General features: G+C 41.8%; 1 protein-coding gene and 1 long non-coding RNA gene across 3 annotated transcripts in view; one reads left to right on the top strand and one right to left on the bottom strand.

Annotated features, from left to right (window-relative positions):
• The window catches only part of LOC117155641 (uncharacterized), a 153,762-nt gene that overhangs the window by 121,620 nt on the left and 16,834 nt on the right, over positions 1 to 15,308 (bottom strand). The window lies entirely within an intron of this gene.
• Positions 3,615 to 15,308, top strand: part of bbg (PDZ domain-containing protein big bang) — a 60,115-nt gene continuing 48,421 nt past the window's right edge. For both annotated transcript variants that reach the window (XM_033331811.2, XM_033331810.2), the window contains exons 1-3: positions 3,615 to 4,047; positions 13,865 to 14,293; positions 14,806 to 15,303. In XM_033331811.2, coding sequence (XP_033187702.2) covers positions 4,045 to 4,047; positions 13,865 to 14,293; positions 14,806 to 15,303 — 930 coding nt within the window. In that variant the 5' untranslated portion in view covers positions 3,615 to 4,044. The remainder of the gene's footprint in view (positions 4,048 to 13,864; positions 14,294 to 14,805; positions 15,304 to 15,308) is intronic.

The raw sequence follows: 15,308 nt of genomic DNA, 5'->3' as shown, positions 1-15,308 counted from the left end.
TTAGATTGCGGGGTGCGCGTTTATTCAAACCTCTTTTCCCTTTCGATCGAGTGGCATCGTATATCGTGCACCATAAAGTTTCTAACGGCGGCAGAAAGCACGACGCGCCACAGCACGTCGAAACTCGAGCGGAAAACGAACGCTTCTCGCCTCTGGCTCTGAATCACCGATCCCGATAAACGACTCGCGCAACATTCTCACGGCCGTCGCCGCTTTCGAACCTCCGCGACTCGTTGCATTGTTGCGGCTTTTGCATAATTCCACTTCCGACATTCCGACCGGCGTTTTCGCCCGCGTGGTCACCAACCGGCACGGTTTTACCGGCGAAAGTGCCTTTGATGGTAAATAATCAACAACGATGTAGTCGAGTGGAATCGAGCTGTGTGCGTATCGATGCGGTGGGAGCAAGGAAACGTCAATGGTCGACGGATTGGACGTTGTTGGCAGCCGCACGATGGGTCTGCGGTTTTGCAAAACGGGCCAGCGGTATGTCGGACACGTCTGACAGGATTACCTGTCGAGTGCTATATCGGTGAGAATCGAATCGACGTAACTCGAGTACCGCGTTTTCCTCGCGATAATCCAGGTGCTTCTGGGATACGAGCCACCACGAGTTTCTCATTCATCCTCCGATACAATGTTTTCGTGCATCGTGCGAGTTCTTCTTTCTGTAGACTACGATTATAACGAGTGCGTTTTCTGACGAATTGATAAATATAATTAACCGGTTAATTGCGGAATTTAGTTTTAGAAATTTCTCATGGGATCGGGTCGTAGAGCGCGTAAATAAATACAAGCGACGACAAGTGTACTCGTCAAACGTAGTTAACTGGTTACTACGTGCACTCCGTAATTATTAGGACGCAGAAATCAAGACTAACCATAAGAATCTTATTAGATACATCAACTAGGATAGTCACACTTGACGCTGTTAAACGCAGCATCGTTATGGTACGGTGGTGAACGCCTGTTGCGTTCAACACCATTTAGTGTCTTCGGGAGCAAACCGTATCCAACACAGTGCCAAAAGTTTCGTCGACGTCGCAATTAGCTTCGTCAAGAGTCGAAGGACGCGCTGATAACGACGAAAGCAACGCGTATACAGCGTTGAACGCGACAAGATTAAGCACAAGAACGCCACGTTTAACAGCGTTAAACGAGATCTTCTCAGAAACTCACTGATCACTGATGCATCTCGAGAAACCGAAACGTATGCAAGGTAATCACTCTCATAAGAATCAACGTAAATACATTTGATTATTCTGACGTATTTGTCAGAACCCTAATTCGTCAGAAAACAGTCTGTCGCGTTCTCTTTGATGTTCCTCGCGAATTGTCACGCAATGGGTAGGCGCAACCTGGAGTTACGTGGATCGTCAGAAGAGAAGAACCTTCGAACTCGGTCGACTAGACCAAAGAACATGCTTGCCTTAAGAGACGGAACTGGGGGAATGTAATAATAGCAAAGAAGAAGAAGAAGAAGGCGTACAGAGAGTACGCCTCCGGCACTTTTCTCCTGGCTTAATCGTTATGGAAAGTCGGAGGATAATATGGGACGTCGGCGCGCCGCAGAATCTCGTAGGAGCAACCAACAATCTCCTGCAAAAACTAAGCGTTGAAACCTGGACTTTCTGACGAACATCGAAAAAGATGACGAAGAAACATTCGTCTGTCCGTACTTATCAGGTTAATCTCGCATGAAACGTCGTTTCTTCGAAATTCGAATTTAGCGGATTAACACCAAAGAATGTTATCCCATCGACGAATGAGTTTCTTACAAACCAAACTGATCAACCTCAGGTTTATCCTAACTCCAATTTCATTATCCAACTTAATAAAAATGGTGCTAACGAATGTACAATATTATTGTTGCGACGATATCAACGTTGAAAATTAAGAACAGGATAGCCCTGGGAAGATTTTCTAAAATCCAGAACAGAAATATTTATCGAAAATAAATATCTCGACGAGCAAAAGTGTGTCAAGATTTCAGTCAGACAATAGTTCAATTAATACAGTTGCTTCGGTGAGAAGCGAAAGTATATTTATTTCAATCGAAGAAAACGAACGTTTCATACGTTCCAACTAAGCTACGGATATTTATGGGAAATCGAAGTCTAAAATCCAAGTGTGAAATAATATATGGTTATAATTCAAATATATAATTTATATTGGATTGGCAACCAAGTGATTGCGGATTTTGTCAATACCAACTAATAGCAAAATCCGCGATCACTTAGTTGTCAACGTAATATACTAAACGTCGATAGTTCTAGGTGTTAATACAATTTGCGTAGCCCGTTTTCTCTTCGCCTGTACCCATTTTCAATTCGACAAAATTCCAAAAGTTGAGCCTACACACCAGCGGAGTTTGAACAGGTGTATCAGTGACTGATGGTGCGTAACTCGAGCAGAAATTGCGCGTACCGCTTAATCGGTGCGTAACGTGGAAATACGCGCGCCCCATTCGGAGCGTCAAGTGCGGCATCGACGACCGCGGATAATACGCAGGCACACCGCAAGAATCTCGTTCGGTTGGATCGGCTGGTAGGCCACACTGTCGAAGCAAGGTGCGCGTCGAAGCGATACGATGGTGAGATCGGTTCCTTACAACTCTCCTCGAACGCACCAACGCTCTACGACGCTCAAATCTGATAACTTTTTCGAAAGTGCGAAACCTTTCGAACAGCCTTACTCCGTTCGATTCTCTCAATTTCTCAATTCGACATAATACGGTCAATATCCAGACACGGTCGTCCTAAACTCTCGATTTTTGCGTATTGATGAACGTTCGTGTTATTAAACGAGCTACTCAGAAAGCTGATCGACTTCATAAATTAAAGAATAGAAAAAGCTGGGATATCAGATACAAATGTTCTTTAGAATTCACATGGGAATGTACGATTATCTATACGACTAGCGAAGTTAAGAGGATAACTCGTGGATTCATTCGAGAAACTGAATGACCATTGGCGATGAAATTGGGAAATTTATACGAGCGGAGTTGGTTGGTTTAACTTGCGAGAGGTTCGAATTCGAACAGCGAACAGGTCCGACCACGTAGCTTCGAAAGTTACGGCAGCAATCTGTCGCGAAAAAGAACGAAATCTGCGAGTAAACTGGTGCTACACCAAGCGCTCTAAACTCTCCATTTTTGAACATTGGCGAACGTTCGCGTTATTAAATTCCAAAGATTGCTGGAAAAGTCTCGACATTAATTTCTCACCGGAGAAGATGTCGATCTCTAAACACACCGGTGTTATCCAACCATCCTAAACTCTCGATTTTTGAGCATCGATTCGTGTCATTAAATCCGAAGCTCAGTGGACAGGTCCGACCAAATTGCTCAAAAGGCCACAGAAGGGGACTCGAATGGTGGAGGTACGGATGGGCACTTGGCTCGCGGTTAAAGGAGGTTGAGTGAACGGGGGACGCGGGTAGACAGCCGAACAGAGAGGAAAAGAGTGGAGATGTGAGAGGAAGAGAGAAGGAGCTGGAGAGGGAAGACAGGGGGGAAGGAGGGAAAGAGAAAGGGGGAAAGAGACAGGAGACGGTGTTTGTAATCAAAGGGGCGATCCGCGGAGCGGCGTGGAAGAAAGTCAGCCTACTGGTGAGCCAGTCCGGCACGGCGCGTTGTCCCGAATGCACGTCGAACCATCGATTTCCGCGTGTGCTGGCCACGTGATCGTGCTCAATCGCCACATATCTTTCCTTGTGTTCGCTGTTGCTGTTGCCGACTTGATCTATTCATCGTAGTTCTCGCTTCACGCCTCCAACAACTCGATCGAACGCGATACTTCTTCCAGTTCGAAGAAGTTCTGCCATCGTACATCTCGAATCGATCGCGTAATCACTGGTCGAGCAGATACTGCAGAGAGACTTTAACGGTATACCGCGAAAGGTGGGTTACGCGAGGAAACCTGTACAGCCTGGTAACAAGTCGAAAGAAGCTGCGTTCGAGGATCACGTGGTTCGAATACTGGTGGATGCAAGGGACAGGGACGGTTTGCTAGTCTTCTGGCGATGAAAACGAGTGGCGAATGAATGGTAAGTAGAGGTAATCGTCGTGGGAACTGACCCGGTCGGTTCTATAGGATCGCGAGGCATCGCGATTCCAATTCTTTCGTGTCTTTAGCCGTGAAACAGAGTAACGATGATTACAACCCGTACGTGTTTTGACGAACTTCTGACCGATATAGTTACTTTCATAAAACTCTGAACGAAGATACGGAACAAGTCACATTTTCTTTATTTTTCAAGGGGAAACAGTTTTAAGATTCGGTAGGTTGCTGATCAAACTCGTCTTACCAAAATTCCACGTGTACTTGGTTCTGGAGCTAAACGCGTGCTTTTTCATCCTATTCAAAATTTTCGGAATATTCCTCATCTTGATAACTAGATAATTAGACATCTCTGATTTTCATAAAATTTATCAACTTGTCGATTATTTTTCAAACACATCTGCGTCTTTACGCTTGATGGGTTATTTACAATTTCCGATTGCGCAATGTGAAAATCCTCCTGTTTAATCGCAGAGTGACATTACGATCGGAATATCAACATATACTTATTGTGATTTCGATGGGATTTTACTGTAATCGTAGCCTAAATCGAGGGACTAAACATTAGCTTCATCCTATACATTCAAAGTTGCAAGACCTTCGAAGGTTGATCGTGTAGCGATGCTTACAAGGTCGAGTGGAAGATCGTAGGAATGCGAATGACATCGCGGCTACTATATGAATATAGGCGTGTAGTATGAAAGACTCGAAGAAGCATCGTGACAAGTGGACGGACGTACGCAACGAGATAGTAGCATATTGAACGAGACATATTCGAGTTCATACGATCTGGCAGTTCGCTATCGAAACTGCGTACTCGTTTAATCCGTTTAACCAGGTGTCACCGCTACGGCTTCGATGAACGTCACACTGATATGAAATCGAGGGAACGTCAAAAATTATCCTCTTATCGCGCTCTATTATCGAGATACTATTCTTTGAGTTCTCCAACAAACAGTCCTTGACAAACTACGATATCCAACTATCGTAAGGTCATTGTATCGTACAAAATACTTTCAAGCGATTGATAGAACATGGTAGAAATTCTTGTGATTTGTCTATGGAATAGCAAAATGCCCAATTCACGTATGCACTGGCTCACGAGAATATTAATACGATTACATAATATTGGACTAAGACCTGTTACTAATAAATATATAAATAATAACGATTAATTAAATGGACAATACCAAGCACTTAAAACATATTCTTGAATTTCTCGATTTTCTATTAATTTTCTCTAGCTGTGATCTCCCTGATTTTTAGATTCTCTAAATTCTCTTTATTTTTGGTCTCTCCCAATTTTCTCGATCGATTCGGTTACTTCCTAGCGGGAATCAGTTCCTAGTGGGAGTAAAAGGTTGCCGATAATAAGAGACGGCGTTTCCTCTGATCGACAAGAAATCTCTCCGGCGAAACCAGTTTCCATGGTAGAGGACAGCGCGGGGCCTTTGAAAGCCGGTGGCATTTTACATGTTTTTTCCACCGTGAGTGGAGAGACCACGGCGGATCGCCGTGATTTTCTAGCCGCCAGGTATTCATAGTCGATGCCTAGATAATTATTCCTGATTCTCGTGAAAGTTTCGGGCACGCCGACGACGCAAGGAAGCGCCACGCTTGCCAAACAAACAACACGCGGCCCGATCCCTTTACCGCGTGCGCGTAACATTCTAAAGACACGCTGCCTCTCGCAACGAAAGCGATTTTTCTTTTATTCCGACGTTATACAACGCTTCCGTGTTTCTAAGTCATTTCCAAAGCGTTTGATTCGAGTGGAAATACCGAATGTTGTTATTATTATTAATTCTTAACACGAAAACGCAATAGAATTGGTAAAGCTGTAGTTTGACTAAACGATCGTAACGTGGATCGTCTATCCTGTTAAGAACAAACCGTTTAAGGTGTCGTCGAATGCAAGAACGTGAGGAATGTAGTTTTTCTAGGCGTGGAGGCCAAATATCTCGGAGATGATGCTGCACGTGCGCCATAAAAATAGTAATTTCGATTCAATCGAACGTGTTCGACTACTTCGACTTGAAAGTAAGTTTAAACGAGGGAAATAATGGGCAACTGAATGGGTCGACCGGATACTAATTGAAAAAGATATTAAAAAGGACATTCGAAGAAAAACCAGTTTATAACGACTGTTTAATGTGCAATTTTTGCAAATCAGGCGCTCAAAAGTAATTAATTTTTTCTGGTTGTAATAAAGCATAGTAAGACGATTTCTTAGTAATAAGATGGAAAATGTAAGAAGCGAAAGAAAACGCTTGTACACGAGCACCAAGGTGTTGAATAAGTTGAACTGAAACTTCTAAAACAAATTTCGTACAAATTTCGAACGAAGGCTTTCAAGCTTTCGAATTGCAAAATTTCCGCCTTTTAAAGATTCAAATATCTGATATACCTTTGATCACCTTTCGATGCTAATTGCGCGATGAAAATAAAAGTGGAACGATAAATCTTTCCTTTGCGCCCGGTGCAAGCGGCGAAGGAAAAAAAAGAAGACGGGACGAATTTAAAACGGCGTTTTCCTCGGTGAAACGAATACACGGAGATTTAAGTAATGAATGGAGCACGCTGTCAAAATCCGTGAAGCGTGACGGAGAACGCCGTCGTTACGTAATTCCGCTGCATTGTAACGTCGTTCACGGCTGGGAAAATGCAGAATTCCAAAGGGTTACGGGTATCCACTTAGCCGAGTGTAAACATTTCCGTGCGGAACGCCCGATACTTCCGAATAAGGGCGCCAGCTTTACCTTATACGTAACAATTTATCTATTAACATGCTCGCCTCTGTTTTCCGCGTACCTAACCGCGATGATCGCACGTTTAACATTGGAACTCTGATCACAGCGAACATGAATTCTCATCGATTAATTAGCTAACCATCTTATAACATTTTACTATGAAAGAATAACAAAACTGAACTGATACATAGTAGCGATACTAAAGTAAATTGTACATTCGAAACTAAATTATAATAAAAATAGATTATAATAGAAATAAAAGCAAAATTCATAGAAATTCCAAAGTTTACTAATTTTCGTTCTTACCGTTATCGTACCGAATATTCCGAGAAACATATTCTGATATGTACGATTTATTTTTTCACACAGCATCATCCACTTGCTCGTTATATTATAAATTACCAAGGCACTCTGTACAAGATAATTGCCACGTGGCTAACTACACTCTACGATAGAATGTTACTCGTTCCTATTAACCGTCTTCTACTTCATTCACCTAGAATGCAAAACTAGAATTTCCAGACAAGAATTCATCTGCCGTTAACGCGGAAAAATCGATTTACCGATACAAGATACAAGGACAAGTCTGGTATGGGGAACGATCTAGACGGCGTTCGAAGTAGAATATGTCCGTTCGAGTTAGGCCAGAAGAGCGCGAGTAGAATGGATACGAGTTGTAGGTCAGTTTCGAGCGGTTTATTAATTCAGAGCAGGTTTAGCTGTCCCGGTTGTTTGACAAACCGATTACACTCGGCCGTAATCGAGCCGTGCATTTATTAGGATGCGGTATAGTTTTGGGTGTCAAGGAGGATGAGCAGTTAGAGGGTTACCCCGAAGAGGGCGAGACCATTACGTGGCAATTTCCTTCTTCGAAGCCTTTGACTCGCTCGTCAAACGTTTCTATGCGCCGAATTCGCTCACGAGGAAATTAATTCCGAGAGATGTAAAAACACGGTGCTGTTTCTAATTGACCGAATCCGCAGAAACGCGCGTGCTCCTAGCGTTCCAATGCGAATTCTAAGATCGTTTATATGGTAACGAACGAGAGATCGTAAACGCCATTCAATGCGGAAGACTACGTTTGGTTGTACGATGTATTCTGTGGTACAGTGGCTTACAGAAGTATTCGAACGCGTACGGAACACTTTTTATGGATACGTTATACGAAACATTGTGAAATTTCATCGATGCTGTAACAAGATACGATTATCATAATTAAATTGGTAAAATTTCGAACGAATCCGAAAACGTACATAGAAATTACAAGATATTTATTGGAAGCATACAGCTCGCAAAGATCATCAAGGTATTTTAACCGTATTATTAAACCACGATACTTTTTTAGTGAGATCATCCTTAACATTATACGTTTAAGATCACCATTCGTACTGTACGATAACATTTTACCAAGTATTAGGTCATCCGAAAAGTTTCTCTCCTTTTGTAAGAAAATAATAATAATTTTTCGTTTTATATTATTTTATCGATTTACGTACGATCCATTTTGTTCTATCAAAATAAAGATTACAACGTTCCACAGATTAGGTTTCATGTTTGTATAAAGACGTGTCTGTGAAAGAAAGACACTTTTCGGACAACCTATATATGTTTGCAAAAGTGTCTTGTAATTTTTATATATTTTTTAATGTAGGATTAGTTTCAAATTGTATCAAGTTTGAAAATGTTTCGTATCACATACACGAAGGTACTCTGTTCCTAAATGTGAATTTTCTTAGCGTGCAAATACTTTCGCGAGCCACTGTATCTCGTGAGAATGCGCGTACCGGTAGAATCGGACATTTTTTACTAACACGGTATTTGCTGTTTCTGTTACTTTCCAGCGATTTATCAATCTCGCGAACTTCGTTTACGGCCTCTTATTTTTGCGGCGTCGTGCACGATTTCTGTGTCAAGTTTGAAACGGAACGATGTTATCCGGGGCAGGTGCGATCGATTGGGCGCATCTCGCGAATCGGAACAAGGTTTCGTAATATTTTCACGAAGGTGCTCCGGTGCTGTGAGTGGCGAGAGAGCCGGTATATTGAGAATGTGGCGCTCAGCCCTGCGGCTACGAATTCCGTTACGCGCACTTGTATGGTTCTTCAGCTTCTGCCCGTCCTACACTGGCCACGAATAAATTTTTTTACCATCGAGCCGGCATCGGGATCCTCGACCGGATCCACGCTTCTTTCTCGTAAATTTCGTACAAGGAGAACCAAACCTCTTTCAACTCTTTCGAATCGGATTTTTCTTTTAGCAATGAACGCAATAACGTAATATAAACTGTAATGCATTGGTGTTTTAAGAAATATGTAACTTTTACGATCTCGGTATAAACGTATATTATGATGTTTAAAATGTAATTCTTTTTAACAATGAACGCGGTAGTACGATATAAACTGTCCATCCATTGATAGGTGAAGAAACATTGAAATTGTAATTGAATTTACTAGGCGATCTCTGTTCCTACTGTTTCTATTTAATATCGATATTTATTTATTTAGCTGTTTTTGAATACCTGCGTACTATGTATACAAAATACTAGCGTATTTTGAATACAACGGCAAATAGTTACCGGATACAGATAGGAAAGTAGAAAGAAAAGAAAAGAACAGTTAAAAATAACAATTTTGTACAATACAGATGAGAGAGCACAGTAATGAGGTAATAAAGGAAAATAAACGGTAAATTTAGGATCAAGATACTGGCTCGTAGGCCACTCGCTCGAATGACACGGCACTGGTGGTTTTCTGGTGATTTAAAGTATCAAGATGGAAATATTTAAACTTGTAAGCATGACATCGAAATAGTAACGGTTTTCTTAAAGGTCTGAGTGGCGCATTAAAATTGTTCAACGCAAGGATATGCCAACTGTTTGCATGGTCATCGATTATCTTACGTAGCAAAGACAAACCAGCTACAAATCTATGTTCATCCACAGACCTTAGCTCGAGTAATTATTGGTAATCGAATAATCATAGTACGTTCTGTTCATAGAGTAATGCAATCGATTGTTGACAAACCGAAGGAACCTATGTTGAATTCTTTCGGGAAACAGCATGCGTTTAACAAAGTAACAAGACCAAATGGGATATACATACTTCAGGTGGAGTCTGACTAACGAGTAGTATAATAATCTAATCGTTGAAGGCAGCAGAAAATCAGAGGAATGGCGCGTAGCATATCCTAAGGCTCTTGAGGATGTGTTTCAGATATTTTTAAAGTAGAGAGGGAGAAGGTCAGTCGAGAGTCCGAATAAACTGCAAGGTCACTGGTGACTTGAACTGGAAAGACAGCGGAGTCTGAAAGTGAATAATGAGAAACAGCAAGAGAATAAGTAGAAGAATAGCGTATCACGTGATATTTGGAAACGTCGAGAACCATCCTACTCGATAAGGACCAAGCATCTAAATTCTCTAAATCAGACTGCAAATACGAACAATTTAGGGGGCTGTTAAAGTATAAAATAGTTGAAGTAACAAACGATCTTCTCTCGTGTAAAACTAAAATTACTCGATTATTGGAAAAATCCGATCGTTTAAACATACGTGTATCACGACTAGCTCATCGAAATTTTACGGGTCCATAGTTGCTTGCCTTCTTTCGACTCACCTCCTCCATCTGAAATCAGATCTCTCTTAATATCTCCTCTACAATCAACCCGATGGAAATCATCTTCCATTGAAACGTCCTAATTTAACAAGATTATCCAACTTGCGCAAGGTAGAAAGTTACCCGAATTCCAAATTCGACAATCTCCGTTATTCCCCGTTTGACAAAATCACGAAAGCGTGAGACGACGATTCGACCAAACAGACTCCCTAGATTAAATTAAATTTTAGATGCTCGTCCGATCGTTGCCGTGAAAGAAAGTTCGCCGATGCACTCGATCGTTCACGATCAACCACGTACTAAAAAAGGATCTACCATACGCTGGAATCTCTGAAATAATCGTTAACGAGCCTGTACCTTCGTTATTTTATTCTTTATCGTCGAGCTCGATCGTGGCGATCGATATCGTTTTCTAGTAGCCGTTTCGACGTTTTGCGCGGGTCGCGTCCGAAGGTTGCGTGTGCACCTCGGCTGTTTCACCCAGTGATTTACGAGGCTGGAAGCAAGGACTTTCCATTCTCGTGATTCGCGTGAGACGTTCTCCGTGAAAAGGACCCCGTAGCAATATGAAAAATTACGACCGTGATTCCGTAGCGAGCGGTGGGAGGGCAATTGGCGATCAGCTGATCGCTCGACAGTGACCCGGGGTCAATCTACTTTCTATTTCTCGCGTTCTACGGAAATTGGAAGAACAGAGGGAGGAGAAACTGCGTGACGGTCTCGAGTAGAAGTTGGAGGATACTTTCTCGCGACGAGAAGGCGAATATACATATCGTTAGACGATCGGGATGCTGATGAGTGAAAACGAAGGAGGCGGTGAATAAAGAGTCGCCCCTCAAAGACTTATTGGTCGAGACGAGGCGACGGGAATCGCGGGAATCGAGCGACTCTCTGGAAAAGTATTTTCTCTATCGTGAGAAGAGATCGCCGCGAGATCAAGGTATACAGAAGAAAGATCGGTCGGACGATTTTTTCTCTTTCCCCGGGTACCACGATTGTCGTCTGCGTTCCACTCTCGAACGTGCGACAGCCGACCTGTATATCATTCTGAATTAACTTTCCTAACGTACATAAATTTTATTATACTTCTATGCAACCGTAATACCTCTCGGATTTTTATTATTGTTTTTCTCACGTGATTACAATTTAAAAATCGCTTGCGTAATGTTGCGAATACGTTTGACACCGTGAAATAGATTTTCCTTCCACATACATGTATTTTACGCTTCTTGTACACTAATAGCAATTTATCCGACGTATGACGTAAACGAAGTTAAAAGTATCTAGTTTTTGTATTTGATGGCAGAAGTGGAAGAAATTTTGAGAACAAACGGATAATTATTTTCTAAATCGTCTATTCTGAATTCTCTGTCATTTTACACATCCCAAAAGTTAATTTCATAGATATATGCGAATATAAGTATATCGTTGGCGATTCTTACAACAAAGAAAGATATATTTTAATGATATCTACGTAGACTAAATTGAAATTCTACGGCGAATACCTGTGATTATAATAATTAAATATATGCAGTGCAAGGGTCAATCTTTTTAAAAATATCGAGGGAAGGAAGAATATGAAATATTTCTCTTTCGCGTAGCAGAAAGAGTTTCAAGCGTTCGTTTTACAGATACAGAAAATTTGTCTTTTTGTTTACTACGATCGTTTTCCTGTACCCTTTACACGTAAATAAGATCTTTTGAGTCAACTTGGAACGCAGCTACGTGTAAAAAGTCGATTTCGCTGGCTGATTTATATTCGTGCATCTTTGATATTTGTTCGTAATTTGCAGCATAATCGTATTATTGTAACAGTACACGAGTAGTTGGGAAAACGAACAGTTACAGCGGGACATGAAAGTTCCGCGTTAAGTTGGTCACGCGAGCTCGCCGGCATGTAGTTAAGATCGCTTAATAACCATCCGAGATGTTCTCGTGCTACGTGACACAGTTTGTCGGCTTGATGACAATCCGCGAGATTTCTGCTTGACAACTGTTCACGCACATTACAATTTCCCCCGACCAGATTCGTGTCTCGAAATCGTCTATGAACTTAGCCTTTCTCTCCTACTTCCTGTGTTAATACCGAGGAAATTCATCTGACAATTGTTACAATTGCCATTTCCCTACATATTTGCGACACTGTACGTATATTCGCTCTTCTCTTGTATTAGCTTGTCCGAAAAGTGTCTTTCTTTTACAGACACGTCTTTTACAACGATGCATCTTTATACAAATATGAAACCTAATCTGTCGAACGTTGTGATCTTTATTTTGATAGAACAAAATGGATCATACGTAATTCGATAAAATAATATAAAACGGAAAATGTTGTGCGTCCATTATTTTCTTATGAAACGAAAGAAATTTTTATAATAGTAAGAGTCGTGGTAAGGTATAATCGAATCGATGATTTGTGATTTAAAATCGCTAAGGATTCTCCGGGCGAAATTGTAAAGTTTAAAAGTGAAAAGATGCATAGAATGCGGATAAAACGCAAAAATATGTAAAATATTCAAGGTATTACTCGTTATAACATTTAGTGGATGAGCCAACTCTTCATTTCTGTTCTGCTTCTTTGCTCGTATTCGTAAGAATAAGGATTTGCATACACATCCATGAAATTCTTTTCTGAATATTCAATGTTGACGAGGTTTGTAAGAAAAGTTTCAAAAGCTTTTTATGATTCGGCATAAATTACCAGAATATTTCTGTACATATCAGCCGTGAGCATTTGAAAAGATTGCCATAAAATTTGTCTGGGAACATAAATTTAACATTTGGTAAAGGTTAATGACATTCTCTACTTCGTCCAAGCAATATTTTAATCCCCGACAGAAGGAACTACAAATGAAGAAACTGTGACAGCTCCGTACTAGAAATTTCTTACCTCTAGAAGTAAAGTAATCCTCATAAATCCGGCATAACGAAACCAATTAGTTATCGAGAAAGTACATTAAATCACGCAATTACTTTAAGTACACGATGTTCCGAAGAAAGCACGCGCAGAAAAAGTTTTATTTAAAGAAACGCCGCTCCATATGCACCAACCTAATAAAACCATGCACACGTTTAATCTTCCATCATAGTGTGACAGAGGATAATGAGATCTGATGAGAACATTCCTATCAAATTATATCCGAATTAATGATTCATACCTTAAAATTACCTTTTCTTCTGCTTTCCTGATATGCTAAAAAGTTTCATCTATACGATAATTATTACAAATGTCTTCCACGTATAAAACGGCGCGCACGATGATATCGTGGTACAGCTATTCGAATTAACGGAGAAAGCGGTAATAACGTCGTCTAACGAGTTACGCGTAAAAAGATCGTTTACCCTGTAAAAGCGCGCAAAGTTCGTTCGAACCAGCGAGAAAACTTGTCCATCGATCGATTACGACATAGATCGTCTACAATGGTACGGACCTGCTTTCAGGGAGTGGCCAGCATTCCGGACTCTAAAGATCAGCGGGCTTGCGATGAATGGAACGCTTTAAGAACGATCCGGAAAATGGATGTCGCCAAGAGTGGAACGGAGGATTTCGTGACGGTGGTCAGCGTCGAGGGCCAGCCACCGTCGGAAAATTTCGTAACCGTATTGTCCATTGGTAGCGGTAAGAAAGAGGATGAACCTCCTCTACCTGTAACTTTGATAAAGAACCCAAGCAACGGAGTCGATGGACCACTCGAGGAAGAAGTCGAAGTGTACAGATTACCAGGAGAGCGATTAGGCTTTGGATTGAAGTTCGAAGGAGGAAATAAGACGTCTGAAAGGGTTAGGAGGCTGTTTGTTCAGAGCTGCGCGGAACAAAGCCCGGCCAGTAGAGCGAAATGTTCGTGGGGTACTTTGGGAGAGGGTGACGAGGTAAGGAAATTGTCGAGTTTCGCTAGTACTTACTAGCCTTCTTTCCTAATGCTTTATCTAAACGATGTTTCAACTTTAATTTTGTAAAACATTGCGTGTGAAAAATAAGGAAAAATATAGGGAGCAAAGCAGTTTGTATTTGTCACGTCTTTACGCTAAATTAGTCGCACTTATGCTCTATACGCTAAATAAGATAAATATCCAGGTATCCTGTTTCTTTGTAACCAACCTGTATGTTTAAAGATAAAAGCATTCTTAAGTCGTTCTGTGCTTCTCGTTCGGTATTAGACTTATACTTTTAGTAATTTTAACGAACGTTAAGAGGGTGGATTGAACGAACTGATCACTTTTCCGTGTCACGAGTGACGTTTATAATTTTCGAGACCCAGTTGCCGCGTAACGATTCCCAGGAGAAGCGGTTTGTTTCTAGGAAAGAACAGGAGCAAGAAACGAGCTTGCCGCATCATCTCACGTGCGCACACACCGGTCATGTTACCGTGTCTCTTTTCCAGGTACTCTCGATAGACGGTGTACCAGTGACACACATGACTCGGTTGGATTGCGTGAGGCGATTGAAGGAGTCACAGCTAGTTATCAAGCTAATGGTTAGGTGCAGAGGAGCGCTCAGGCCCGAAGTGGTGAGCGCTGAGAAAAAGAGTTCACCGGAGAAAAACAAAGTGCCGCCCGAATTGCCATCGGCGCCTCCGCCTGTACCGCCGCGAAAGTTGAGGCAAGCTCGAGGCTTGGCCGACGGCGAAGCGAACCCGAGTCCTGTCAAAAAATCCTGGAACGGATCCAGGTCGCAGAGTAGCTCGCACACTATTTCGCAGACGAGTTCGCAAAATAGTTCTCAAAATGGATCACCCAGCACGCAGCTAGCCAATCAGCTCGACAGCAAGTCGAGTCCATTCGATAGCTGCGAGGCTTCCCCGAAAAGCAATGGATCCGTTCAAGAAAGCCCGAAGGGATCGCCCAAGGAACGCTCGCCCGAATTCGCGAAATCGAAGCAGGTGAA

This window comes from Bombus vancouverensis, chromosome 6 (assembly GCF_051014615.1).
Source record: "Bombus vancouverensis nearcticus chromosome 6, iyBomVanc1_principal, whole genome shotgun sequence".
Lineage (NCBI taxonomy): Eukaryota > Metazoa > Arthropoda > Insecta > Hymenoptera > Apidae > Bombus > Bombus vancouverensis.
This window is presented reverse-complemented; position numbering and strand designations above follow the sequence as displayed.